At 39.0% G+C, this 26562-nt stretch overlaps 1 protein-coding gene across 2 annotated transcripts in view; it reads left to right on the forward strand.

Annotated features, from left to right (window-relative positions):
• The first annotated feature begins 24484 nt into the window (after nt 1-24484).
• Nucleotides 24485-26562, forward strand: part of LOC148034117 (peptidyl-prolyl cis-trans isomerase) — a 97840-nt gene continuing 95762 nt past the window's right edge. Inside the window, exons 1-2 of one of the 2 annotated variants that reach the window (XM_087682135.1) lie at nt 24485-24911; nt 25027-25535. In XM_087682135.1, coding sequence (XP_087538261.1) covers nt 25110-25535 — 426 coding nt within the window. In that variant the 5' untranslated portion in view covers nt 24485-24911; nt 25027-25109. The remainder of the gene's footprint in view (nt 24912-25026; nt 25536-26562) is intronic. The other variant, XM_087682134.1, reaches the window with a different exon arrangement.

The following is a 26562-nucleotide window of genomic DNA, read 5'->3' on the forward strand; positions in this document are numbered from 1 at the left end:
TTGACTCCTGGTACTGCATATCACCCGCAAATGGATGGGCAAACTGAAAGAGTTAACAAGTGGCTAGAGGTTTATTTGAGGCACTTTTGCCATGAGACACAAAATGCATGGGACCAATGGCTCCATCTTATGGAGTTTTGTTACAACAATACTTACCATATGAGCATTGGAATGTTTCCTTTTGAAGCTTTATATGGCTACAAAGTATAAATACCCTCCGCATTGTTTCATGAAGATGTAAATCCACAAGCTCGTGAGGAGTTGGAAAAGATGGAGGCCCTTATGAAGAAATGCAAGGACAACATTCATAAAGCTCAAGAGACAATGAAGGTTTATGCGGATGAGAAAAGAAGACATGTGGAGTTTGAGGAAGATGAATGGGTATTTTTGAAGGTTTCCAAGTCACGTTATGCTTCTCTTAAAGGAGGACACAACAAACTTGCTCATAGGTTTTATGGTCCTTATCGTATTATCAAGCAAGTTGAGGATCTTGCTTATCAACTAGACTTACCTTCTAACACAAGAATCCATAATGTATTTAATGTGTCTCAACTTAAAAAGTATATGGGACCTCAAATTCAAATTCTTGAAGAACTACCTCCCTTGAATGATGATGGTTTAATCATCTATGAGCCCGAGAAGATTACTAGCAAGCGGGAGAAGGTTCTAAGGAACCGTATTCTTGTTGAATACCTTATCAAATGGAAGGGTTTGCCTATCGAAGAGTCTTCATGGCAACAAACATCATATTTGGAACAATTTCCATGGCTTCAGCAAGAGGACAATTCATAAACAAAGGAGTAAATAGCTTGATGTATTAAATTTTTGTGACAAAGTAAATTGTCTTATTGGCTTCAAACTTTGATTTTGAAGGCATAGTTGGATACTACATGTTGTCCTCTACATTTCTATATCTCAAGCCTGTTCCATTTATGCGGTCCATCTTCATCAACTTTTATGATCTTCATCAACATGGAGCTTTATTTCAACATGAATTCCAAATGCTTCAAGCTATCTTTGTAATCATTCTTGTAATTTGTTTCCACTTCAGCTTTGAGGACAAAGCTCTTTTAGGCCGGGATGGCTTGTAATAAAGCATAAGTCACCTTAGTCTAGAGTAGGCTAGGGTTAAGTATAAAAGGTGGAGATGTAACTTGTTAGGGATCTTTTTGCCATTTTCAAACAATACATGTTTTGAGGCTCCTTCCTCCCACCAACTAAGAGGGTGCATGCTCTTAGCCACCAAGATATGGGGTGCATTCCATGTCCCACCTTGACATGAGGTGAATATTCATGTTATAGCTTACATCTTTGATTCTCAGCCTTCCATGGCAATATTATTTCAAGCTTAGCTACCTTGGCTATGGCTACTTTACAAACATGGTGTATTTCTTGTATTTCTTTGTAAGAATGGTATATTTCATGAATTTACAATTATTTGATTTGCTGTGAGAACTGGTTCATTACAATAATACAAAAAATTTTGCAATGCAAACACCATCGCCTATCCAATTTTTTGCAAGGCTTCATCTTCTACTAACATAATAAATTGGTCTACACTAGTGTTGTACTTCATCTTGCATTGAAAAAGCACCTCCATTGCTACATTTGATGCATTAACAAGCACATAAAATGGTAATGCCATTGAGGAGGTTGTAAAACTGGGGCCAACATGAGCATCTCCTTTAAAACTTCAAAGTCTCTCTTTTATACATCTCCATACAAAATATACACCTTTCTTAATTAGAGTAGCTAAAGGAGCACATATATTAACCAAATACCTTAATATACATGAAGTGCCATTTTCCCCACTAACCTCATGACTTCCTTAACTATCATTAGGAGTTGCAACATATTAAGTACCTCAACCTTGATGGGATCAATTGCTATACCTTCATCAAAGATAATGTGCCCAAGAAGAACTTTGTGTTTCACTACAAATACTAATTTAAAGGGATTTAAGCACATTCTAAACATCCCATAATCCTAGAAATAATTGAAATTTATTTATGTGATTTTCCTTGATCCAAATATACAAAATTTGTCTAAAACGACCCGCATAAAGGTTATCAAACAAGGATAAAAAAATTGGTAGGCTACTCCATGAAATTTTGTAAGCCTTTCTTACATCCAAAATTCATAATAATAATTACAATCAACAATAAGTTTTTCTTCATACATATCATGTAGTGTTATTATAATCTGATAATAGGTAGAAAATCCATAAATGAAATTGACTATATATTTTATGTCTAATGACATCATCCAACAAATAATTGATGAATGGTGAGGGAAAAGGATTAAAAGTAGTTGTTACAATCAATGTTCCATAATCAACACAAACTCTTCTTATACTATTCTTTTTCTATAGTCAAGAAAAACTCTTCTTGTACTATTCTTTTTTGGCACCACAATTATTGGGGATAGCTAGGTGACTTCATTTAGAAGTTTGGTAAAACCCATTGTTAACAACTTGCTAAGCTCTTCTTTGACATGCTTAGTGGAATTCAGCCTACACTGCCATTGAACAATAGGCCTTGTATCCTTCTTCAAATTTATCATATGTTGGTAGATCTACAAGTTAAAGCCCCTCATATTAGTGTATTATCATGTAATTGTATTTTAAGCTCCCTACATAATTCAATTTACTGTTCTCTCAAATCTCCATCGACAAAAATATTGATTTTGATTAGCTTTGTAATATCAACAATCTGCAAATCTACTTCTTGTACTTCATATTTCCTCACTTAGGTGAATATACTCAAACTTTTCTTTGGTGTCTTGCTTCACAACAATCTTTGCTAATTATTCAAACATTAATTTGATAGAATTATCTATCAATTGTTCAAGAAACTCTTTGAGCTAGCCACCTATTGACTGTGCTCAAAGATTATTAGGTATAAGACTCTCTAGAACTTTACCTACTATAAGAATTAGTTTTTATCTGACAATTCTATTTATATAACTATCCAATTTTGGTAGCACCATTCGATTAGCTTGCAAAAATAACTCTTCTTCATCATCCTCCACTTCAAGAGCTACATGAATTGCTCATGCAATTACAAGTCTATAACTAGGCTTTAGCAAGATTTTACCCATAGTGCACAAATTGATTTCCTTCTTACCGTGAGGAATGATGAAAAAATGAGCTCCCCAATCTTGTTTCATTTTAGCCAACTTAAACTATGGTTTGCTAAGTAACATGTGGTATCTAAAGATGATAATATTAACCCTAGACCTTAATTCCCTACTCTAATTAAGTTGTTTTTAAGTATTCCTAGATGTTATAATCTACATTGATATGCCACTTGAAACATGTAGGTTACAACTCTAATCTTAGATAAGCAAAACTTTTCGACCAACATTTTAATCAATGATTCTCCATTTCATTAAATTTCTTACCCACATAATCCACTTGTATAGTGGGGACTTCATAATCCACCACTAAATACTCAGTGGGTATAATTGCTTGGTAGGTAACTTCACTCTACTCCAATTACAAATTTTCTTTGAACAAACCCTTCTATTGCTCCTTAAGCTTGTTACTTAAATCATCCTTAATAACAAAAATCAAATCCAAGACTTATTCCAATGCTAATTATATTGAAGAGCTTACCAATTCCTAAAACATCTCTTCAAACCCATTAAAATCATCCATTAATTGTGCACCCTAAACTACATGTTGTGGGGCATATTCATAGAATTCTCTAGGTACAACTACTTTTCCTTACTTTTGAAGATGTTGAACATATTTCAACTCCTCCTTTCTAAACTTATCGTGTGTTTCTTGATCCATTCCTACATTTACTTGAGCTCTTGATACTACTAACGGTCCTGCTTCATTACGGAAATCTTCTACAACCATACAATTATTACTAGAATTCTCTAGGTACAATTGCTTTTTCTTGCTTTTGAAGATGTTGAACATGTTTCAACACCTCCTTTCTAAACTTATCCCATGTTTGCCAATCTATTCCTACTTTTCCTTTATCTCTAATTACTACCAATGGTCTTGCTTCATTAGGAAAATCTTCCACAACCATATAATTAAAACAATCATATTTGTAATGCGTTTCTTGAGACCCCCCCCCCCCCCCAAGTTAAATGGAATATCCTACAACAATATGTCTTTAAGAGACTCTTGCACACCTACCATCCCATGGGCATCCCATTCAGATCCTTAGAGCTTAACATATCTACTTGCTCCTTAGACATATCCATGATGACAACAATGACTAACTCTAGGGGTATTTGTACATGAGGTGCTCCAATGGGCCATCCTTCATTGTGGTTCACTGCTATTAGCACTCCTCTCTCACCTATGTACCTAACCTAAAGTTTCATTGTGGTTCAACTAAATGTCCTTAGACTTTGTAAAAGCAACAAACTTCTTATTGGCCCACAAAGTTGGTCTATTTGGAGACCTCTTGAGTCCTCAAAGCCCTTTCTATGTGGAATTTCAATAATCACCATTGCTAGTTATTGCATTCTTATAGGTGGTTGTATAATAAGTGCAACACACCCCTAAGATTTGAGTTATACTAGCAATTAGCTATCTCGTGACCTATTTTATTATAAAGTTGCAAAATTGACCCCTCTTTATTAGAATTGATGCTCTCTATCCCTTAACTTCTCCATTATCTACTTATCCAACTCATTGGTCTCCTCCTTCTTTGAAACTGTAACTTTTGACTTACTTAGACTTCCTACTTTTTGTCTATTTATTTTCATTCTCCCTATTCTCATCATGTGAACCCTTAGAATCTTGCTTTGAATCAAAAGTTCAATTATCACTATCATCCTTAGAATTAAAATCACAATCACAATCACTTTTTAAATCTCAAATTTGGTTGATGCTTCCACTAGAGTGTTCCTAGTGTCACTTGGGTTAACTTGTAACTTGGCAACCACCATGAATTCTACCTCTCAAGTCTATTAGGAAGGAATAAATCTACATTATTGTAGATAATTCATTGTTCTAATCCAACTAGTTCAATTAACTCTTAAATTTTGACAATACCTTTCCTGCAACATTCCTCTTCTTTATCACCCATAAAAACACGTTTCCATAGCATGACAATTGAAAATTGATACTCTAAAATAGGTATTTCAAGCTTCATATGAAAAGTTCTATACATATTTGTTGGCTTATGATTGTTGCAATGATTCAATTGAATGGGAACTAAAGGCATACTCTATGTGAGGAAGCACAAAGCCTCTCTCATGATCATTATCTTATATGTATGAATTGCAACTCATTGGTCCCAAAGAGGCTAAAATTTCACCCATTGGAAGCAATTTATACTTTGATATTGAGTGTCACTACTACACTCCTACTTGTGCATTTAGTTTACATAGCAAAGAGATTACATTGTTATGCATCAAAATTTATGTGTCAAAATTTCAAGTACTTATCTCTTAGACAATTGCGTTCTTTATTATGACTATGTTGTAAAACATGATGTTCCTTTTGAAACATTTGAATGGATTGTTTTCATTTTGATCAAATTGTTCTAAGATATGCTTGTTGCTTCAAAAACAAATGATTTCCCAGTTGGAGATAGGCTATTTGCATTGCTTTTGTTTGAAACTTGAGAAATCCCTAAGGGGGAGAGCTATACTCATTCCAAGGCTTATTGGACAAGGGTTTGATGCACGGGAAGATTTGTGCCCTAGGGTCACTTGAGTCTACCCTCGCATGGGAAACTCTACCTCATCCCCATGAGGATTGACTTGAAATGAGGATTCTTTATTGATTCTAAGGTCTCCTAACAAGTTTCTAGTGTTGGTTATTCCAGTTGCTTCTGTAAGACAAGTGAACTTGTGCTGCACTTGATTCAAAGTGCATGAGAATGAGGGGGTGCTAGATGTGTTGATCCCTCTATCCATAGAGTAAATTCTCACTCTAGTCCTCTAATTTGACATTAAGTCAGGATCTAGATCATGCTCTAAGATAGTCAACATTCAGCTCTTCTTAGAAGTTCCTAGTCTAATGCTTCTTGTGGGAAACCTCTTAGCCAATTGAGACCATCCAACTCGTCAAGGATTTACCCAGCCACTTCCTATTCGAGACAGGATTTGCATAGTTTTCTAATTATCTACCACATAAGTCTAAGATATATAAATAGCTTTCTTAATTAACACATTAAAACAAGCTTTGTTCAATTAATAATTAGCATGAACATGAAGGCAATAGAGACCAATCTTGTCTAAAAACATGACCTTTATTTTAAAAGTTGTACGGGCATTATCTTATTACATTAATTCTGATCCATAAATAGGATTATGCCTTAAGGCAAAACCACCAATCTACCCTCAACTAGCATTGAGGCCTTTTGAGAGATCTATCTCAAGCTCATAGGAGGTTGGACCCAGTCTTGGTGAACCCAAGGAATTACGACTAGAGCCCCCTATTTCCTTGTCACCTCCTAGCTAACTCCTAGTACCTATAGAGACACATTTCACATCCAATACTAGTCCTACCATTTAGAGCAAACCAATAGCTCCGTAGTGAGGAGCTTTAGTAACTTTGGGGGAGGTATAACACACATTTGTTGGTGTAAAAGCCAATGACCAATTAAGCACCCCTTGTATATGTACACACTATATAGCCATATGTAAGTGAAGATAACGAAGAATAAGGGAAGCATTCATTTGTACCCACATAACTCTCTTGTGTTCTTCTCTTCTCAATTCTCTTGCACTCCATATATTCTATCTCGGATCCCCTCTCAACATCTCCAAAAGTTCAACGTATGTTGATATAACCTTAGAATACACAATCACTCAAGTAGTCATTTCTAATACACCAATGTTGAAATACAACTTATGCATAGGAATCTATTTAAGGTCTCATTCCCTCAAGTATGAGGTCCTACTTGTTATCATCTAGTTGTCATGAACTTAGCTTAGCCCCTAGCCCATCTCCTTGAAATAGAAAGCAGACTTGGTTTAATTTTAACATCTTTAGTTGAGCCTATTTCCCTTCTTTTGGAACTTCAATCATTATTACATTAAATTCAATAACTTATTGAGGTCTTAGGTCTCCTCTAGCCCTAATCCCTTTCTAGGGTTATAAGGATTCATTACTATGACTTGTTCAAAAGTTGCGAGAAAAATCTTCCTAGTAAAGGATCTTAGAAGGAAGTGTAGAGGCTTCTAATTTCATCTTAAACTAAGCTATCTTAAACCATCTTTATTTTAACACTTCATAATAAGGACAATCCCTTACTAGTTTGAAGGAACAATGATCTTAGTTAAAGATGCCTACTTTACTAACCAAACCTTTCCAATGATAAGGCTTTGTTGAATACGGACTATTAAAGCAATGTCAAGGTTATTCAACCTTCTCAAACCTAGCTCTCCCTTTTACATTCTAATTAATGGATTACTACCACTCAATCTATCAACTTTCTTCTCAAGAAAGGCTAAATATCTAAGCTAATGTTCCATTGACCATAACTTCCTTAAGAGAAGCCAAGTGATTAGCCTAATGTTTTATCAAGCATAAATTTTAACAACAAGTTTCTTTTAGCTACCAATTGATCACTCTATCATTGCAAGTACGAATAATTTAACTAACTTAAGATATCATATAGTGTCTAGACTAGCCCCATCATGTGAGGGGTCACCTCTTTCAAACTTCCCCTCATAGGCAACTACTTTATTACACATCTACCTAAGTCTTGAGGTATATCCATGAGAATCATTGAACTCAAGTAGTTGCACTCTATATTATCTTAATTTTCAAACTAATATCTCTACTATTATTATATCAAAAATGTACTTTCTAACACAAGGTGGGCACCTAATGCAAAGTGAAATTGCTCATCATTGCATAGTGGACCAGGACCTCATTTACACGTGCTACTTCTTATCCAGCTCCTATGATCCTTCCCTTTGGGACCATCGCTAACACACAAACTTTTCCTAGAGTATCCCTTGGCCCAATCATCGTGGGTCTTCCTTAGTCTTCTAAAGCTTGTATGTCCTTGAATCAAGACTTGGTGAGGCAAAAAGAACAAGGCAAAAAAATGTATGGAGTTTGGGGAGGTAAGATGAGCTCTTTGCTCATAAAAGGGAGTAGTTCTTGGGGAGTAAGCTTGGTAGAAAGTTAAGTGAGAAATGATATGATGCCTTAGATTCTAGAATGAAGGTTTTATGTATCCTTCGATGGATTGTGAGAAAAAATAGAGTTTGGACAAAAAATGTAGCAAGGGTAGGGTGGATAGAGAGTCTAAATAGGGACTAAACATGGTAAGTTGTGGATTCAAAGGGAGAGATAGTAAATGTAAGTGGCAAGGAGGATGATTGATGAAGGTGGCGGGGATGAGTATGTAGATGCCCTTCATATCTATAATCAACGAACAAGCTTTTTGTTGTCAATCTTCTCTTTATTGGCTCCTCTACCTCCCCTCTACCTATGTGTGTGTGTGTGTGTGTGTGTGTGTGTGTGTGTGTGTGTGTGTGTGTGTGTGTGTTGAAGTGTGGGGGATGAGAAAAGAAAAATAACCTTAATGCTTTGTAAGAAGGTTGCTTGTATGGCCATTTATCAAGGTGTGCTGATCAACATATAGGGAGGGAGTGGATAGGCCCAAGGTGGTGTAGTAGCCTCTAGTGGTTGTATTAGAGTGGGGGGTCTAGCATTCATCAATATGATAAGTAGATACCCACAACCAACACTAGCACTTTTTAAAGGAGACCTTAGAAGTCTTTTAGGACCCCTTTTCAAGTCGATCCTTGTGGGAATGAGGTGGAGCTTCCTTGTAAGGGTAGACTTAAGAGATCCTAGACTATAAAATTTGAATATCCCTTGGGAGTTCCCAAAGGAATCATGTAGATACATCCCTAGATGGAATAGCAAAATCGTGCTATTGAGAGTCCATTTGATAGGCATGTTACATTTTGTAAAGCCTTCAATAAAGTCCCACCAAATAGACTATTATAGAGGATGCAAACACTTGGAATCCCATCAAACATGATTTGGGGCAATTATGCATTGTATGAGAGGGTGATAGGTTGAGTTAGATGTCAAGGAGGACTTTCAAATGTGATCTCCAACACCATTTGCATGAAATATGGATAGAGGATCACATCACATTAGGATGAGGGAATGGGTTGGACATAGTAGGTACATTGGCCTTTATCATGCTTTATGTTGATGACATTGCTTTGCTTTGGGTCATTTGAGGGTCTAAATCAAGATCTCCATGCATTATATGACTTTTGAACACTGCTTGGATTGATAATATTTGAAAAACCAATATCCTAATCTTCCACCCATTAGCCCCAATACAAATGAGATTAATCTTGACTCTAGGAGCTAGATAGTAATGGTCTCATATTTCTACTTAGGGTCATATTTACTGCATTCACTAGGAGATTCACCATGGCACAAGTTCTAGAGATTGACTCACATGAGGATATGTAGCATTAGCCATGTGGGAGAGAGAGTGCCATTAGGGGAAATTCCACAAGCCTTGCACATGGAGGTGGCTATTTCACACATTGTTCGCACTAGTCATGATGTCTACTGCACCTATTTGGAACCTTGGCTTGGCTAGATATGTGTGGATACAAATTGAGAGAACATAGATCATTGTGCTCTCATAGATTTTCCACAACAAACCATCAACACCACATGAGATCATTAGAGGAGAGTTTACTACAATCCTCATGAGATGACGAGGCTCTCTTCTCTAGACCGTTAGCTTCGTACACAAAGTATGTGGGATGCACCCAAATAGACTACCTAGGAGAGTTTTGGAAGCATCCAAGCAACTAGCACATGCAAGACACGAGAGTTCATGGTATGCACAAGTCAAGCAATGGCTCAGAAGACATGGGATTGACATGAATCACCTCCCCCCTTCCAATATGACCATGAATCCCTTCCATACACCACTTGCACATTGAGAGAAACTTGGTCATGTGACATGATCTCTATTGATTGCACATATAAGATACGTGAATCTCACCTTAGCAACCCCTTCCTTTAAAGATGTCATACTACAAGGACCACTCTTTGAGGAGTATGGTAGATGGTTTCATTGAAACACATGGATACTCATACATATATGTTGCATGAGATGTGAGTAGCCATTAGCTAGTTTAGGGTCTCCTCTCATTAGCTTGAGATTGTGACAAGGAGAGTAACACACATCCCTAGAGCCAAGAGGATCTTTAGATTATGATAGGAGGAGGTGGAGAGTGAGGAGCAACACTTGTAGATGTAAGGTCTATAATACATCTCGAGCTAGATATCCCATATTATTCAAAGGTGACACCCCCTCAAACTAATCATAGAGTCTCTACACTAGTGATGGTTGGGTCAATTCCTACTTGAGATTCAAAGGCTTCACACATCACTACTCCAAGTAGGCATTTGTATCCCACCCCAACTTCTCTTTGTATCACGTACATGCATTGTGTTGTTCACCACTTTATATTCCTTTAATTTGCACTATATAACACTAATCATCATTTCACACATCACACTGATGTCTAGTGACAATTATCATTGTATATAGTTATGTCTTATAAGATGTTTTTGTTCTCATTCGACATTAACATATCTTTCCCTCTCCCTCTCCTTTCCCCCCTTTCCCCCCTTTTTCTCCCCTTCTAGTTTGTCTTTTTATTAAAAATTTGTGTAAAGCATATCAAACAACAAATTGAATTCTAGAAGGTAACATATTTTAAACTATAATACACTTTCATGGATTCTTTTGTGGTGTGCCACCATGACAAATACACTAGAACTTAGTTGCTAAAGCAATGGGACATTACGTCAATTTTCTACTCTTTGAACACATTTGGTCACATAGATCACATGGTGGCGTAGATATACATGGTAAAAGAGTTATGTTGCATTGATATTTGATATAGTTAGACCTGTCTTTATGGGGTTCACACAAGTTGCATGACTAGCATTGAAAAACTAGGTGGTGAAAAACCCATGATCAAAGTACTTGTTCTAATTGGGGCCATATTGCCCTAATTGGGGTCATAGTAATTACTCCTTTCAAGAAGGTTAGGAGGCAATGGGCTCTCATGTGTTGAAAGTTGTTGATTTTAAAGTTTCCAATAAGGTTCCTCTCAAATAAATTGTCATTAAAGAATTAAGTGGGGTGTTGTAACATGTGCAAAAGTCAAAATGAAACTCATGAAGAAATGCTTATGTTTAATTTTTTTTTGTTTGTAATGATAAGTGAAAACCACCATATCCTATGTTGTAAATTTAGTATAATACATTAGAATATCATATATTTGGGATTATAATGAAGGGGGGCTACTACGGCCTAAGTTTGAAGGTTGCCTTAGATTTAAGAATCTAAGATTGTCTAAGGACAAGGGATTTGGAAGTGTAACTTTGTACAAGTTTGCATGTTCTTTAATAGTCAAACCCTTTAAATGTTAGCTCTACATTTTAACCTCTTATATTTCCATGCACTACCCCTTAGAGTCTCGACCAAGTCAAGTAGACCAAGTTTTCTTTGAACTTATACACCTTCCCTCATTTTACACTTTTCTACATGTTTAATAATAACTCCCCCACATTAGAAGAAATGAGGCTTTGATAAGCAAAAACTCATACAAACCTTATGTTGAATATGTACCACTTAAGCATGCATTATAATATATGTGGCAACCCTATTTTGTTGGAAGCTATATAGGAAAATGAAGAAGCTCTTTCTTTGAAGTGGCTTAACAAGTTTCTCATTTAAAACTATTAATTGTCAAGTGCCTCTATCTATATGGCAATCTTATTGTTTATCTATTTGTTTGCCAAGTACTCTTCTGATATCTTTTTTATTCGTTCTTTGAATATTCATGTAGTATGATGAAAATAATGTAATTAAAAAAAGAGACTCACAATTGGAAAATTTTAGTCAATTCACCCAATCTTATGGACTTTGACTATGCTCCATGGATTTCGAGTTAATTGCTAGTGGGTATACATGTCCAACCAATGTATATGGATGTGTACTCTCTAATGTCCATATCTAATGATTGATAAAATGCTTTCAAGCAAGCATACTTTCTTCATGTTGTGCGGTAATACTATGTTGATAATATATGTAAAACAAAATTAGTTCCATGATAGACATGTGGTTGTTTGAGGAAGTCATAGCAACATTAGTAATGATTAGGAAATTTGAGAGAAACATTGTAAATGTTGGCAAAGTTGGGGAAAACATGTTAAACAATTCATCTTGTTAATGGCTTATGAACATATGTAGCTAGAAGTTGTAACTCATGAACACACAATTAGACATTAGTGTAAATGTCAATTGCATGCTCATTGTTATCTCACACTCATGTGGTTGTAAATAATGTCTCATTAGAATTAAGATTTTGAAAACTTTCTCCCATGAAATACACAAATGTCAAGGACTGATAATGTTTTAAGAAATTGTCATGAGTAAAGGAAAGTCTTAAAATTTGCTTGCTTTTGATGGGGTCCCTTCTTTGGCTTGAGCGATTATGGTGAATTTTTCCAATTGCCAAAACCTAAAGGTGAACTATTTGTAACATCAACTTGGTGTTTATAATGTGATTTGTTAAATATATTGATATAGGCAAATTTTGAAAATATTTGCAATTGCAAGCTCTATGCTTTAGACTACTTAGGGATCTATCTAGCATCTTCAAAGCAATTTAAAGGCATGCACTTTCTTCTTCAAAACTCTAAATATGGCTAAGCTATCTTGCCTAATCAATTGGAAGATTTCCATAATAGCTCTTCTCTTTTCCTTTTTCATCAAGATTCTATTTTTGTTATTCCACATGTGTTTAATCACCAAGGCCCTCACAACACTCCATAGTTTGAGTGTTTCTTTATCCAGCTCTCCTTGTTTCCCAAATAGCATTGTTACGATCTTTCACCAAATCAGTAAGGCCTATGGTTTTAAACCATCCTTAGCTTCTTCCAATATGCCATGGTATCCCTACATGACCAAAATAAGTGCTTAACCAATTCCTTTTGCATGCCACATAAGGGGAAGTTTGTACTAGTCACGAGCATCCTCCCAATGCTATTTTTTGTGGGTAGCTTCATAGCCACTACTTTCCAGAGCATTAAATTAATTTGCCTGCTAGGAGTGGATCTCCACTATTTGATGAGTCTCCTTTTCCATGTCCTACCATATGTATGTCGAAATGAGCCCTTCCATTTGTCCTAGACTTTCATGGGAATGTCTATTTCTCTTCCTAAAAATCCTTGTAAGCTTACAAGATGCAAAGAACTTCACACCTTTCTTGGCCCTATCCTAGTAGGGGGGCCATGTCTAAAGCTTCCTTTGTAGAACTTAATCCATCCACCTTTCATCTTCCTCCTCTAATTGGTGATTTTTGTGGGTCTCTTCTCTTGAAAGGACTTTAGACCTTTCCTCACTCCACACATCCTTCCATCTCACCATGCCCTTTTATATAAGCATACTAGCCATCCTGAAATCAAAGTTGATCTCAGAGGGGGGGGGGTGGGTTTCATGTCTTAATAGGCTTGAGGAAAATACAAGATACACTACAAGAGTGCTCCATCCCCTGTCCTAGGGACTTCTTTCTTCCACTTCAAAATATTTATTAAGTCTCCATGCATTTATCAGACTTCTCACTATCTCATGCCAACAAATGATAATGGAAACTTGGTGAATTTCGCCTCTTTTTGTTCCATTTTAGAGAGCAACCAATCCATCTTTTGGCTCCTATTACAACTAGTCCTATTAATGCCCTAAGGTACCTTAGTACATGTCTCATTTTGACCACTTTGCATCCTAGTCTTGTATCTAGTTGGGTTGGTCTCCCACCCCAAGGTAGATAATCTCTATTTTTAGGTTTACTCATAATAGCTCGTGAAATTTGGGAATATTGCTTATAGAAATAAAGGAGTTTGACAACATTATCCTATTCCACCTTGACCATGTTTGAGTTGTCATCAATAAAAAGCGGGGTGCACATCTGTTTGCCACTAGGAAATGGCAATCCCTTTGATGTTACCCTTTTTACCTTGTGGTCTAATTCCTTTAAACAGAGGATCTATTGCAATGGCAAAAAGAAAGAGTGCTAGAGGACATCCTTGCCGAACTAGCCTTTGTAGATCAACCAAATGAGACATGCAGTCATTAACCCTTACCTTAGCCATGGCATTGGAAAAGAGTGTGCCAATCATTAAGAAAAAGTTGATGCACAATTCAAGCTTCTCCATCATTACCGATAGAAAATCCCACCTAAGCCTACCATGGGCCTTATCTAGGTCCATATTTAGCAGCATGAAATCACCGCCTTTCTCAATTGCATACTCATGGTGAGCAAGAGGTTAATGCATCTTGTATCTTGCATCCATATACAAATCTTTATTGGGCCTGATGTAAAATCCTTCCAAGCAAGAACTTCAACATCAAAGCAAAAGCCTTCGAGATTATTTTGTAGGTAACCTTTAGTATTATAAAAAAAATGGAAGGTGAATAAGATTGAATTAAGTATATTTTATTGCAACTTAAAAAAATAGACATTAAATAAGGTTGAATTAAGTTTTTTTTTGGAAAAATTTTGGGTATGTTACTCCGCGCACGCGCATGTGTGTGTGTGTGTGTGTGTGTGTGTGTGTGTGTGTGTGTGTGTGTGTGTGTGTGTGTGTGTGTGTGTGTGTGTGTGTGTGTGTGTGTGTGTGTGTGTGTGTGTGTGTGTGTGTGTGTGTGTGTGTGTGTGTGTGTGTGTGTGTGTGTGTGTGTGTGTGTGTGTGTGTGTGTGTGTGTGTGTGTGTGTGTGTGTGTGTGTGTGTGTGTGTGTGTGTGTGTGTGTGTGTGTGTGTGTGTGTGTGTGTGTGTGTGTGTGTGTGTGTGTGTGTGTGTGTGTGTGTGTGTGTGTGTTTGCGTGCGTGCGTGCGTGCATGCGTGTGTGTGTGTGTGTGTGTGTGTGTGTGTGTGTGTGTGTGTGTGTGTGTGTGTGTGTGTGTGTGTGTGTGTGTGTGTGTTTGCGTGCGTGCGTGCGTGCATGCGTGTGTGTGTGCGTGCGCGTGTGCGTGTGCGTGTGTGCATGCACTACTACTTTCTCATCCATTTTCGATACCGATCATAGGACACCATGAGCAACAAGGTGCTAAGGTCCAAGATTCAAATCGAAATTCTTGATTAGTCTACTACTCAAAGGTAACTACTTCCATCTAGCACATACGATCAATTTCTCTACATGTAATGGCATGTCGATCATATATTCCCAAAAGGGGAAACTCACACCATGTTCATGGTACAATACATGTACAAATTCTCACACATATATCATGTGATAATGGAATTTTCAAATTTATCAAATTGATTTTGCAATATAATGCAAAAAACTTTCGACACTTTACAAAGTCCTAAGAAAATAGACAATTGCCATCAATTGCCACCAAGAAAGGCATTAGCATGTGTAAGCCCCCAAATTCATGGATTCATCAATTAAGGATTTCTTGTTCATTCTCTCTAAAATATACATGCATGCGAATACTCACAATGGTGTACATGGGTTTATGTGTCCATGTGTGTGCATGTGGTACACAACTTATGAAATAAAAGTATACTTGAGAGATTTAAAGTGTAAAAGAAGGGAGAGACTAGCCACATAGGGAATATAAATTTCCTTTATGCAAAGTTGAAAGATGATACAATGTTCATGTGATGTTGATATGCCATGAATCACAAGAAAAAAAGGGATTTCCAACTCAAGGACAATAACCTCTCTAATTTTCCACAAAGAAGTTAGGACAAACCAATTTTGATGAAGGGTTTTGCCATATTATTCTTATAAGTGTCTATTAAGGGGAAGCTTGGGATGTTGTAGATATTATGATTTCTCTCTTTTTTTTGAACTCATCAATTATTGATAATGTTAGATTGGTTAAATTTTTGTTGCATTGACTTTGTACCTTTGCCATGCTTTAACAAACCTCATATGTTTGCTCTTTCCAATCATCATCCTTGTCAAAACCTTGCACGATCAAAAGCATGAATAAAGTATTTTGTATTTTACACTAATATAATCTTATTTCGCATGTAAAATAAAAGACATGTAATTTGAGAGTATGAATTGGCTAGTATGGTAAATTTGAGATTTCTAAAAAGCTCTCTATAAATAGGTACCTTAAGCTTTCTATTGTCAACCTTACTAATCTTGTTCCGCATATTAAATTTGTAGAAGCACTTTGAGTTCTGTCCTTCATGTTCACAAGGTGAGCTTATTTTTGCTAGAATACAATACTAGAGGTTTGTGTTTTCTTGGAGGTGATGTAGGTTGGATGTTGATCTTGATGTTTGATATCCATATAACTTTCACCTCCAATTCACTTTCCCAATTCCCTCATGTTTGACATCCATATAGCTTTCACCTACAATTTACTTTCCCAATCCCCTCAAAATCTTGCAAATGGGACACGTTGCAAGGCAATGTCCTTTTACCAACTTGAAAGAAGGTCTCAAAAATTTAGTATGAATTGGGCAAAGTTCTTCACAATTGAGTATTGCACTGATTTCAAGAAAAACAAAAAAAGGGGGTAAGTTAATGGAAGGAATGAGGCCAATTGTAAAGATCTTATTACCTTTTGATTAATATATTCACTACATTACAAACAAAAAGAAGGTGAAGCTCATGTGGTTTTTCTCTCCAACTCTGCAAGCTTTGGGAAATCTTAAGAGCTGAGAGCTAGAGATGGGAGGGAGAGAACTGAGAGCTCCTTTGCCCCATTTTGTGGGTCACATTGGCACGTGGTATTTGTCCCCTACCTGCATGAATGCAAGAGGTATCACCTCAAGCTAAAGGTAGAGAACAGAGAATGTGGATGAAGTTCTGAGCACAGAGCAGGCCCTGCACATGGATTACAGAGAGGCCCTCAAACATGCAAGCATCGACATGGTGGAAGTCGAGAAACAATTGCGACATGAGCAGATCAAGTACAATGAAGCACGCAAAGCTGCTATCGCTCAGACTAACAAGAAAGTACACAAAGCCTCGATTTCCTTCACCTTTGACAGAGTTAAACAAAGGTATGTTGACATGCTCTTTGCTGGTCTTTTTCTCTATTTCATGGGACGACCTCCTAGTGAGGACGAGTTCTCATACTGGTTCGACAATACCTACGGTGGAAAGGCCACCCTTCAGCAATACAGATTCATTAGGCTTGCTTCTACCTGGTCTTGGTGGGAACTAGAGCTGAACGTGACTGTGTCCTTGGCTTTGATGTGGGGCACAGAGGCAACCTAGTGCATATGATCCCGTGGAGTGCTTCATTTTCTCCCGAAGGGGTTCTCATGCATGAATGCCCGATATGGGTCTCCTTTACTGACCTCCCAATCTGGCTTGACGAAGAGGTTGAGAAAATTGCCCAAGGCCTGAACAAATTCCTCTATGTGCCCTCTCTTGCTACCCTTTCTGGCAAACTCAAAGCTGAACGGCGGGCTTGTGTGCTATGGGACTGGAGAAATGAGCCTCCTGACTACCTCAAGATCATGGATCCATTGGGCTTTGAGGTGTTGGTCGAGCTCAAATTCTCTTTTTTTCGGATGCCTATTATAAGTGCAGTGAGAACGGGCATTTTGCTCGAAATTGCCACAAAAAAATGCAGCAGCAAAACACTACTTCATCTAATAATGGCTCTCAAATGCAAGATCAAGAAGACAAAACCCAAGCTGAACCATCTTAAGGTAAAGGAATTGGAGATGGAGAAGAAGCAACAAGAAGGGGCAACTGGCAGCCTCCTGCTAAACCCACCCAGAGTATACAAAACACGGCGAATGCCATGGATAGGGATTGCGAGCAACATCCTACCAACTCCACGCAGATACAAAAGGAAAATGCCCCGCCAAAGAACGGATGAACCACAGCCAAAGTCAAGAAGAAGCAGACCGGATTGTCTCTCAAGAAAATCACTCGCAAACCTCTGGTTGACAGTAATGTCTATGCATCTATTGAGGGCTCTGATGACATTGAAATTGACTTCCACGAATAGCTTCATTGTGAATAAGCAATCAGCTAAGGCGACCCTACTCTCTTGGAATGTAAGGGGTCTGGCTAGCGAGTCGAGATGGAAACGATGCACAAAGCTTATTAAATCTCACAAGCCTTTGGTTGTGGCTCTACAAGAGATCAAATTAAGTGAGGAAGATGTGGACAAGATCTCTATCCCAGGATTCACCGTCTACGCTGACACTTTGGCCAAGGCAAAGGTGGGACCATTTTAGCTGTCAGAGATGAACTCCGACCTCAGCTTGCATGGAAAAAGGGGGATGGTACTGCTGTTGCGGTTAGGGCTTCCATTAGTGGTGAAGAGATCATTTTAGTGTCTATATATGCCCCCAATATATCAACTAAAAGGCAGTGTATGTGGGAATGGATGAAGGGGAAGCTGGAATCCACCCAACTCTGCTTGCAGGGGACTGGATTATGACACTATCACCAATAGATTGATCCTGTGGTTCTAGATCCATGTTGGTGGGAGAGAGAATAGCATGGGAAGCCTTGCAACACAATCATGATATGAGAGATCTTAATCTACTCTTCCAGCAAGAGAACCTGATGCCCTTCACTTGGCATAACAAACACGTGGGCCCTACCTGGAGAGCCAGCAGACTTGACAGAGTCTAAGATAATCTTGATGCATGGTGGCTCAACAGTAGTACAAAGGTAAGAATCCTAACCCAAGAGATAGCTTCTGATCACTTGCCGATCCTAATCACTTTTAAGATGGTGCTCTCAGTCACAAAACCCCCAATGTTCCTCCTCCCTTTAAACTGAATACTTCATTTCTTAAGGACAAGGCATTTCTTCACCGAATGAAGTGTGTTTGGGCCCATGCTATTGATGAAAGCATCACACCTAACTATAGGTGGACTAGATGCCTGCAATCTGTCACTAAGGCAGCTAAAAGTTTTGGCAAATAGAAAGCTGACCAAAGAAGGAAAATGGACCAGCACACAACTGAGGTAAGAGAAGCACTTTTAAGAGTGTTGCAACTCAACCCTAAGGACTGCTATATGTAGTCTACCCTCCTCGTTGTGGAACAGACACTGAGAGAATCCGAGGAAGCAAGAGTAGCTGCTGCAAAGGTGCAGCTCAAGGGGACATGGGAATTGCTAGGTGATGCACCATCCTCACTTTTCTTTGGTGCACTCAAGCTTAAACGGAAGAAAGAACTCATCACAGAAATTGTTGATATTAATGGAACCAAGCACACTGATGACTGGTCAATTTTGCAGATATTCAAAGAGCATCTCTCTAGCATTGTAGGTAATGAGCCCGATGAACTAGAGAACTACCAAATGAGGGTGCACATATTCCTCAGGACTGTGGTGAACCCTATCCGGCCTGAAGATGCTCTCCACCTTGAAAGACCATTTACTAAGGAGGAGATCAAATTCACACTCAATCGCATGAAGCAAGGGAAGACTCCAAGGCTTGACGAACTCCCACTCGAGTTTTTCCAAGCTCTCTGTGAATCCTGTTCTGAACAACTAGTCCATCTCCTCAACTGGGTTAGGAAAACATGCATGATTCCAGCAGAATGTAATGTTGGATCGTAAAGTTTGTGCGTAAAACTCTGGACAGGTCCAAACCATCCTACTGGCCTCTAACCATGTCCCCTTCACCTACAAAATTTTAGCCAAGCTGCTATCGGGCAAAATTAAGTTCTTGTTAGGGAAAGTCATACATCCTAGGCTATATAGCTTTGTTTATAGGAGGAAAATTCAGGATGCGGTTCTCAACCTTATTTTCTCCATTGACCATGCTTTGGGGTTGGATACTAACTTTGTACTGGTCAACATGGACCTCGATAAAGCATATGACAAAATCAATTGGAAGTTCATTATGTCTACAATGCAAGCATTTGGGTTTGGCCCCATCTATCTGGGCATGGTGGGTTCACTCTTCAACAATGCCATGTCATGTGTAATGGTGAATGGAAAGCTTTCCTAGCCATTTCCTCTGCGCAGATCAACTAGGCAGGGCTGTCCATTGGCACCTCTCCTTTTTGCGATTATCACTGACCCTCTCTTGAGGCATGTGGACAAACAAGTGGCAACAGACACTATTAAAGGACTACCCCTCCCGGATGGATCCCACATGGCAACCCAATTTTTTGCGTACGATAATGCCAGTATAGTTTAGGCAGAGAAGACTTCATTAGATAACCTGATGGGACTTTACCAGGAATTTGCAAGTCTATCAGCTTCCAAAATCAACACTGTCAAGACGGAGCGAGCTGCTTCCCTTAACCTATAACGAGGCCCATCCATGGCTGTTACAATATGGCTTCAGGTTAGTCAAATGTGGGGAAATCATAAGGTATCTTGGGTGTCCAATAGGTGTAGGTTTTTCTTCCAAACAATGCTTTCAATGGTTCAGGGGGAAAATCCAGAATAAGTAATGGCAAAAATTTCAGTTGTCATTAACTGGGAAGCTAGTGGTAGCCAAGGTGGTTTTGTCCTCACTTACGGTTTTTATGGCCTCCATGATTCCTTTTCATCGAACTTCTTGGGAATAGTTAGATCGAATGGTGAGAGATTTACTATGGAAGAAAGACTCAGCCAAGGGCTATGTGCATATAATGTGGGCCATTCTTGCTGCATATAGATCAGAGGGGGGTTATGGGCTGGATTCCTTTTATCCTAAAGCACAACAACTGGTACTCTTGACACTCAAAAGAATTGATACTTATCAACCATGGGCAAGTCTTCTCAAGGAATGGATTAGAATATCTAAAATTGATGGCAAAGAATGGCGTGAAGTATCCTGGCATGATATGCTAGGTTGGAATTTGAAGATCAAAATCCCCTAGTCCAGAATAGCATAGGACCTGGTACAACTATGGGACTCTCTCCTGGGTGAAATGAAGCTCCTCCCCGATCCCCAAAAGAAAGAGGATGGTTCGTTGTTGCTTAGCATTTGGCTCTCCCCGTTCCCCTATGATCCTCCCTTCACACCCTATCACAAGCAGCCCAGACTAGCAAGGAAGATGGCCCTTAAAGGACTAAAGTCATGGGTAGATGTTTGGGACTCATCCTCCGCCACGTGGAAGGACCTGCCTACCATTAGGCACCAATTTAGGCTAAGTGAAACTGAACTTTAGTGGCTAATGAGACTAAAGTCACGCCTCAAGTTGACTTATCTGCTACCACTAAGCAATCCACAACGCACCCATCTCCTCAAATCACTGGTCATTGAGGCAGGCACAAGAGCTTGGCTTGCCAAGAAGTCTAAACAAATTCATGGCTCATCTGCCTAGGTAATCATGAAAACTTGGGTTGTTTGGAAAAAATAGTTTCCTCACACCTGAATGTCCACTTGGAGGAGATGGCTAAGAAGAACCTGGAAAGCTACCAAATCCAACCAACTAAACACCCTCCTGTGGAGATTGGTACTCAATAAGTTGCCTATCCGAGCAAGGCTTAACAAATTTCTTAAGATCCCCCCTTACTGCATCTGGTGTAAAAAAGAGGAAGAGAGTACCACCCACCTCTTTTGGGACTGTCCTACTGTCATACTAGTATGGAGAGCCATTAGGAAATGGCTGAGAGAGGCCAATGTAAAGGATGTTGTCACTATGAAGCTTACCCTTTTTGGGGAGTTTGGGCCACTTGACAAGACCTCACTGTAAGAGCAATCACACTCAAGCACATTTGGTGTTTGAGGAATAGAGCCATCCTCGAATCAAGAAAGAGGACTACTCCTGCTAAAGACATGCCCGCCCTGAAAGATTGGATCATAGTCTATCTGAAGCGTATTAGGAACACCCATTGGGTCTTTCGTTTATTTTGTAAAAAGCTAGTAGCATTGGCCTAATGCCTTGATGCATATCCTTTATATGCTGTAACTATTCTCCATCAATGGAATTTTTTTCCTTGCATTAAAAAAAAAAAAACTCTGCAAGCTTTATGACAAAAAGGCAATCATCACGAAGATTTCATTGATAATTGAGATGAAAATTGGTAGTAGGGCTCAAATGTGTAAAAGGTTATTTCAATTTAGTCTGCCTCATTTTGATGGATAAATGGTGTTGGCTTTTTCCATTCAGTGCAACCTTCATAATGATCTTGAATAATTATAGCCATCAAAAAAATCATTCAGTGATTGCTTGAATATACATGGCTCTAGAACTCTAGCCAATATGAGATAAAAGACCTCTACATGCACATGAATAATAACCAAGTACATGCTAAATTAGGGCCAATGCAATCTTAAACCTTCAACATGAACAATACTTTCACCAAATAAAATTCCCCATTTTTATGTGTATTTTCACACCATAGTAGACTAGGCATCACATAAGACAAGTGAGGTCATATAAAAAAGACATACTATAATCAATTTAGATAACAACTTATTTGCAAATGCTACTTACACATGCATAAAAGAGGTGCAATACAATAGTGCAAATAGAAGGGCACTTACATAACAAAGATAACAAGACAAATTTGGACACAAAGACACTTGCATAAGAAAAGAGAGCATGACAAAACAAGCCACCAAGGTACTTGCAAAAGAGAGTAGAGCATAAGTACAACTAACTAAATGTGCCATGTCCAAACATGAACTATGTCCAATTAGCATTCCACCTCTCCAAGGCAAAGGTACCAACACTTACCTATCCTTTGAGCCCTCCATGAGGAGTTTAGTGCATGTCATAATAAAAGACAAAATCCTCCAAGTTTGGCTATTGTGAACTCTTAATACATGCAAACTCAAACCTCATGAAAGGCATTGCAAGTGAGGAAGCCAAGCTGTCATCTAAATATGTCTTTCTTGATTGCTACATGAATCTATGTGGTAGAAGATATGAGAGGGGATCCTAAAATTGCACAGCCTAAAGGTTTTAAAGAAGAAGAAATGTAAGAACTATCTAACTATATACACAAGGGGTTGTATCAAAATAAGTTAAGGTTTGCCTATATGTAAACTAAGGCTTGCCAAAAAGTAAACCATGGAGTTTCCAAAAACTAGGGACTATATGGAAAGGATTGTAGTTACCCATGCACACCTTATAAAAAACTCATGGGTTGCACGAAAGAGAGAGGGTCATCGAAAATAGGTCTTAGCTTTTGACTTGGGAAATTGGGCAATTGCTTGAAACCATTATTGTACATGACAAAGAGGCACCGTTGTGTATCACAAGAATGCAACAGCATGTGAGAAGTAGAGGGTAAAATTAGCACCAAAGAAGAAGAGGCTAACAAGACATTAGCACAAGAGAAATCAATGGTGACAAATTTTACTAAGTAGTACGATTGGGAAAACCAAGACATGCTTCATGAGATTGATTCCCCATAAGATGGGGTGATGAGCATCTTCTTAGTCTTGCAACACTTTAAGTTTGACTACTAAGTACCAATGAAAGCAAATAGAGTCGCATTTTGTAAGGCATTTTGATTGAGTGGTGTTTGACATACATGACATAAACAAATTCATAGTTTGTGTACTTGTCTCCTTGGCTAACAATGCACTGACAAGCTCCAATCTTGGTTGGTATGTTGAATCGAGTGCTTGGGAACTTAATGGAGCTAGCTTGGTTCATCTTGGAATATTCAACTAGCCTCAATTAAGTTAAACCATAGAAATAAGAAAATAAAAAACATTAAAGAACCTACAATTGCCTCCACTAAGCTCAAGTTAATCATGGTTGCAACCTTGCCTCCTAAACCTCCATATTTCTAGACCCCACATGGAACATAAGCATGAGGACTCTAGGCACATCCAATGGATTGACAATTCAAATGGGAGATGCCACATAAACTCCTTTTTAGGAAAGGGAACATCTTAATTACAATTGGATATTTGCTATAGAATGTAAGCCAGTGGTCCATCGCTTGCAAGGCTAGCCAACACTTCTTGTTGGCCTTTCCTAACCCATCTTCATTCTCCTCTCCCTCCTCACTTCCCTTGTTGGCTTCCGCATCCTTTCCCTCCTCTCTTTGCTCTTAGCTTCCCTATCCTCATCCTTGGCATTCTTTTCTTCCTCAAACTCCTCACTATTGCTACCTATCTTTTTGTCACAAAGTAAACCAAAGAAACCCACATAGCATTAGCTTTAAGTAGCTAGGAAACATCTATCAATGGAAAGTAACAAATCTCAAAACCTCTTCTTCCTTGACATCCTTTTCATCCTCAACATCCTCTTCTTCCTTAGTTGCTTCACTATTGCTACTTGCATTTTCTCACTAGGTAAACCAAGGCAACCAACACAACATTAGCATGACAAAGTAGGGAAGAAACCAAATGTCTATGAAAAACAAAAAAACCCTAAACATCTTCCTCCTCAACATCATTTTTTCCTTGGCATTGTCTTCTTCCTTGGTTCCTAACTATCACGGCCTGTTTATGGTCATAATTCAAAGTAAAAGTAGACATATTTTGAGTAAGGAGGTAAAATGACATGCCACACCGTGTTCACTTTGCTCGGACGACTCCCACAAAGTCTAGCTTCCGCGAGGAGTGGCACCACCCTTGGTCTTGTCTTGCTCTCACTTGTTGAGTACAGCAGATCTCGTGTGATCTATTGGGGGCTTTATTTGCATCTGGATAGCCGCGTGTGGATGCAGTTATTTGCATCTGGATAGCCGCGTGTGGATGCAGTTACTGTAAAATCCCGTTTTGGTTTAGGTGATGGGTGTTTTGACTGTAAAGTGTTGCCCGTGGTCTGAAATGATTGATTGATTAGAGAGTCAACAGGCCAAGGGTTTCTATAAATAGACGCGCTGGACTTCCGCATTCCTCATTCTTGAATCAATCTCGATCCTAGTATTTTCGCTCCGTTCGCATTCTAGGAGGAAAAGCAACAGCAGAAGTACCTAGAAGGACAATAATTTAACTAAGACTAAGACTAAGAAGAAAGAAGAATGGAGGAGAGACAGAGAAGGAGCTCATAGATCATTTCATTCTTGAAGGTGTGCAACCTCTGCCTTTCCAAAGTTTTGCTCCTTTGTCAACGTATCGTTTCCATCTTTATGATTAAGAAGCAAACGTGGGCCGACTTCTCACAGGTTCCTAAGGTTTTTGCAGAATCTGCTGTCAAGAGCTTAGCAGCTGGACGTCTGGATCAGTGATCACATTTTGCTAACCTGTAAAGAATTGCAACCCCCAACATGCAATTCAGAGCCCATGTTGCACAAGGAGGATCTCCACGCTCTCCTATCATTCCCTCTGTCCCGCGACGACATCAAGATCAGGATGCTGGATGGAGGCCTCTCCTTATACTTGCTGCTATCACTCTAGCCACCTGTTGTGCAATATATATCACGCTCTCTCCTCTATTTACAGGGACCACGGATTCACATTTAAAGTTGGGCATTTCCTCAGTGGAACCTCAGCACATCCACGAGTGCTGTAGGGGCAAAGAACGCCTGGAGTTGTGGGGGGCAGTAGCAAAGTCTGGGATCAGCCATCGGTTCAACTCATCTGAAGGATGCTGCAATGCTTGCAAAGCAATGTGCCCGGATGATGGTCCCTGTCTTTGCAATTCTTGGGTTTTTTGTGGGGATCGGCAGAGATGCAGGGGCAACTTTGGTGAGGTGGGTTATCAGAACTAAATGGTCAGATTTGTTTGCGCACACGTAGATGCATACGAAAGAATGAACACACACATATATACATTATGCATGGACACATGCATGCATGCAAGCACACGAAAAAAGAAAAAGAAAAAGAAAAAAGCCAAAAATCCAACACACACGCACATTCTAACCCTTTGCCTACATAGAAGCACCACCTCCAAGTTTTTCGATCTCTTCATAATTTTTCACCTCACTTGGCAACTCATTAGGTGGAGGCATTTCCAACCACCACGGGTAATTCTTGATCTCCTATTCGGAAAGCCTCTTCATGTCTTCCCCATACATGGCAGATTGTCTGTTTGTGTTGTTCACCCATGGCTTGTAGGTTGCCGGCAAGTCCACTATCAACTTGAGATCCCTCAAGTGCAGGAAATACTTGCCATTGAAAGAAAGAAGATGGTACATATTCACAAAAGCACACCTGCCATATTTGAGCAAACATATCAAATTGTAACAACTGAGAGAGAGAGAGAGAGAGAGAGAGAGAGAGAGAGAGAGAGAGAGAGCAGTTACGCACAGGGAAATAGTGTGGCTGGCCAAGTGACAGGCTCCGATGGGAAGCTGGGAGGATGGCATATGAGAGCACCAAGCATTTGGCATGGCATGCCCGTACTAGTAAAGATGGTGTGGCCATAGTACATACAGCCAGGTCCAGCAGGTGTATATTCAGGGCTAAGGAGAGCCAAGTGAGGCCACGTGTGATCAAAGGGAAGGCAGCTGGCAGCTGGTGGGCTAACTGCCAAAGGCACACATGGGTCAATGATGAAGCAGTCAGATGATGTGACTTGTGGTGCATGAGGCAAGGCACATGGTACGAGCAACCAGCACTCAATTCAAGGTGTGTGCGATGTTGGGCAGCATGTGTGATGGCACATTGTTGGTATGAGTAAGGAGGTCCCACATGGCAATTGGGCAAGCACGGAGCTGGTTGGCAGAAAGGCCTGACACAGCAGGTTGGACTACTTGGCAGATTTCTAAAGGCGGC

This window comes from Lygodium microphyllum, chromosome 7 (assembly GCF_053477565.2).
Source record: "Lygodium microphyllum isolate KBCC chromosome 7, Lygodium_microphyllum_v1.1.10, whole genome shotgun sequence".
Classification (NCBI taxonomy): Eukaryota; Viridiplantae; Streptophyta; class Polypodiopsida; order Schizaeales; family Lygodiaceae; genus Lygodium; species Lygodium microphyllum.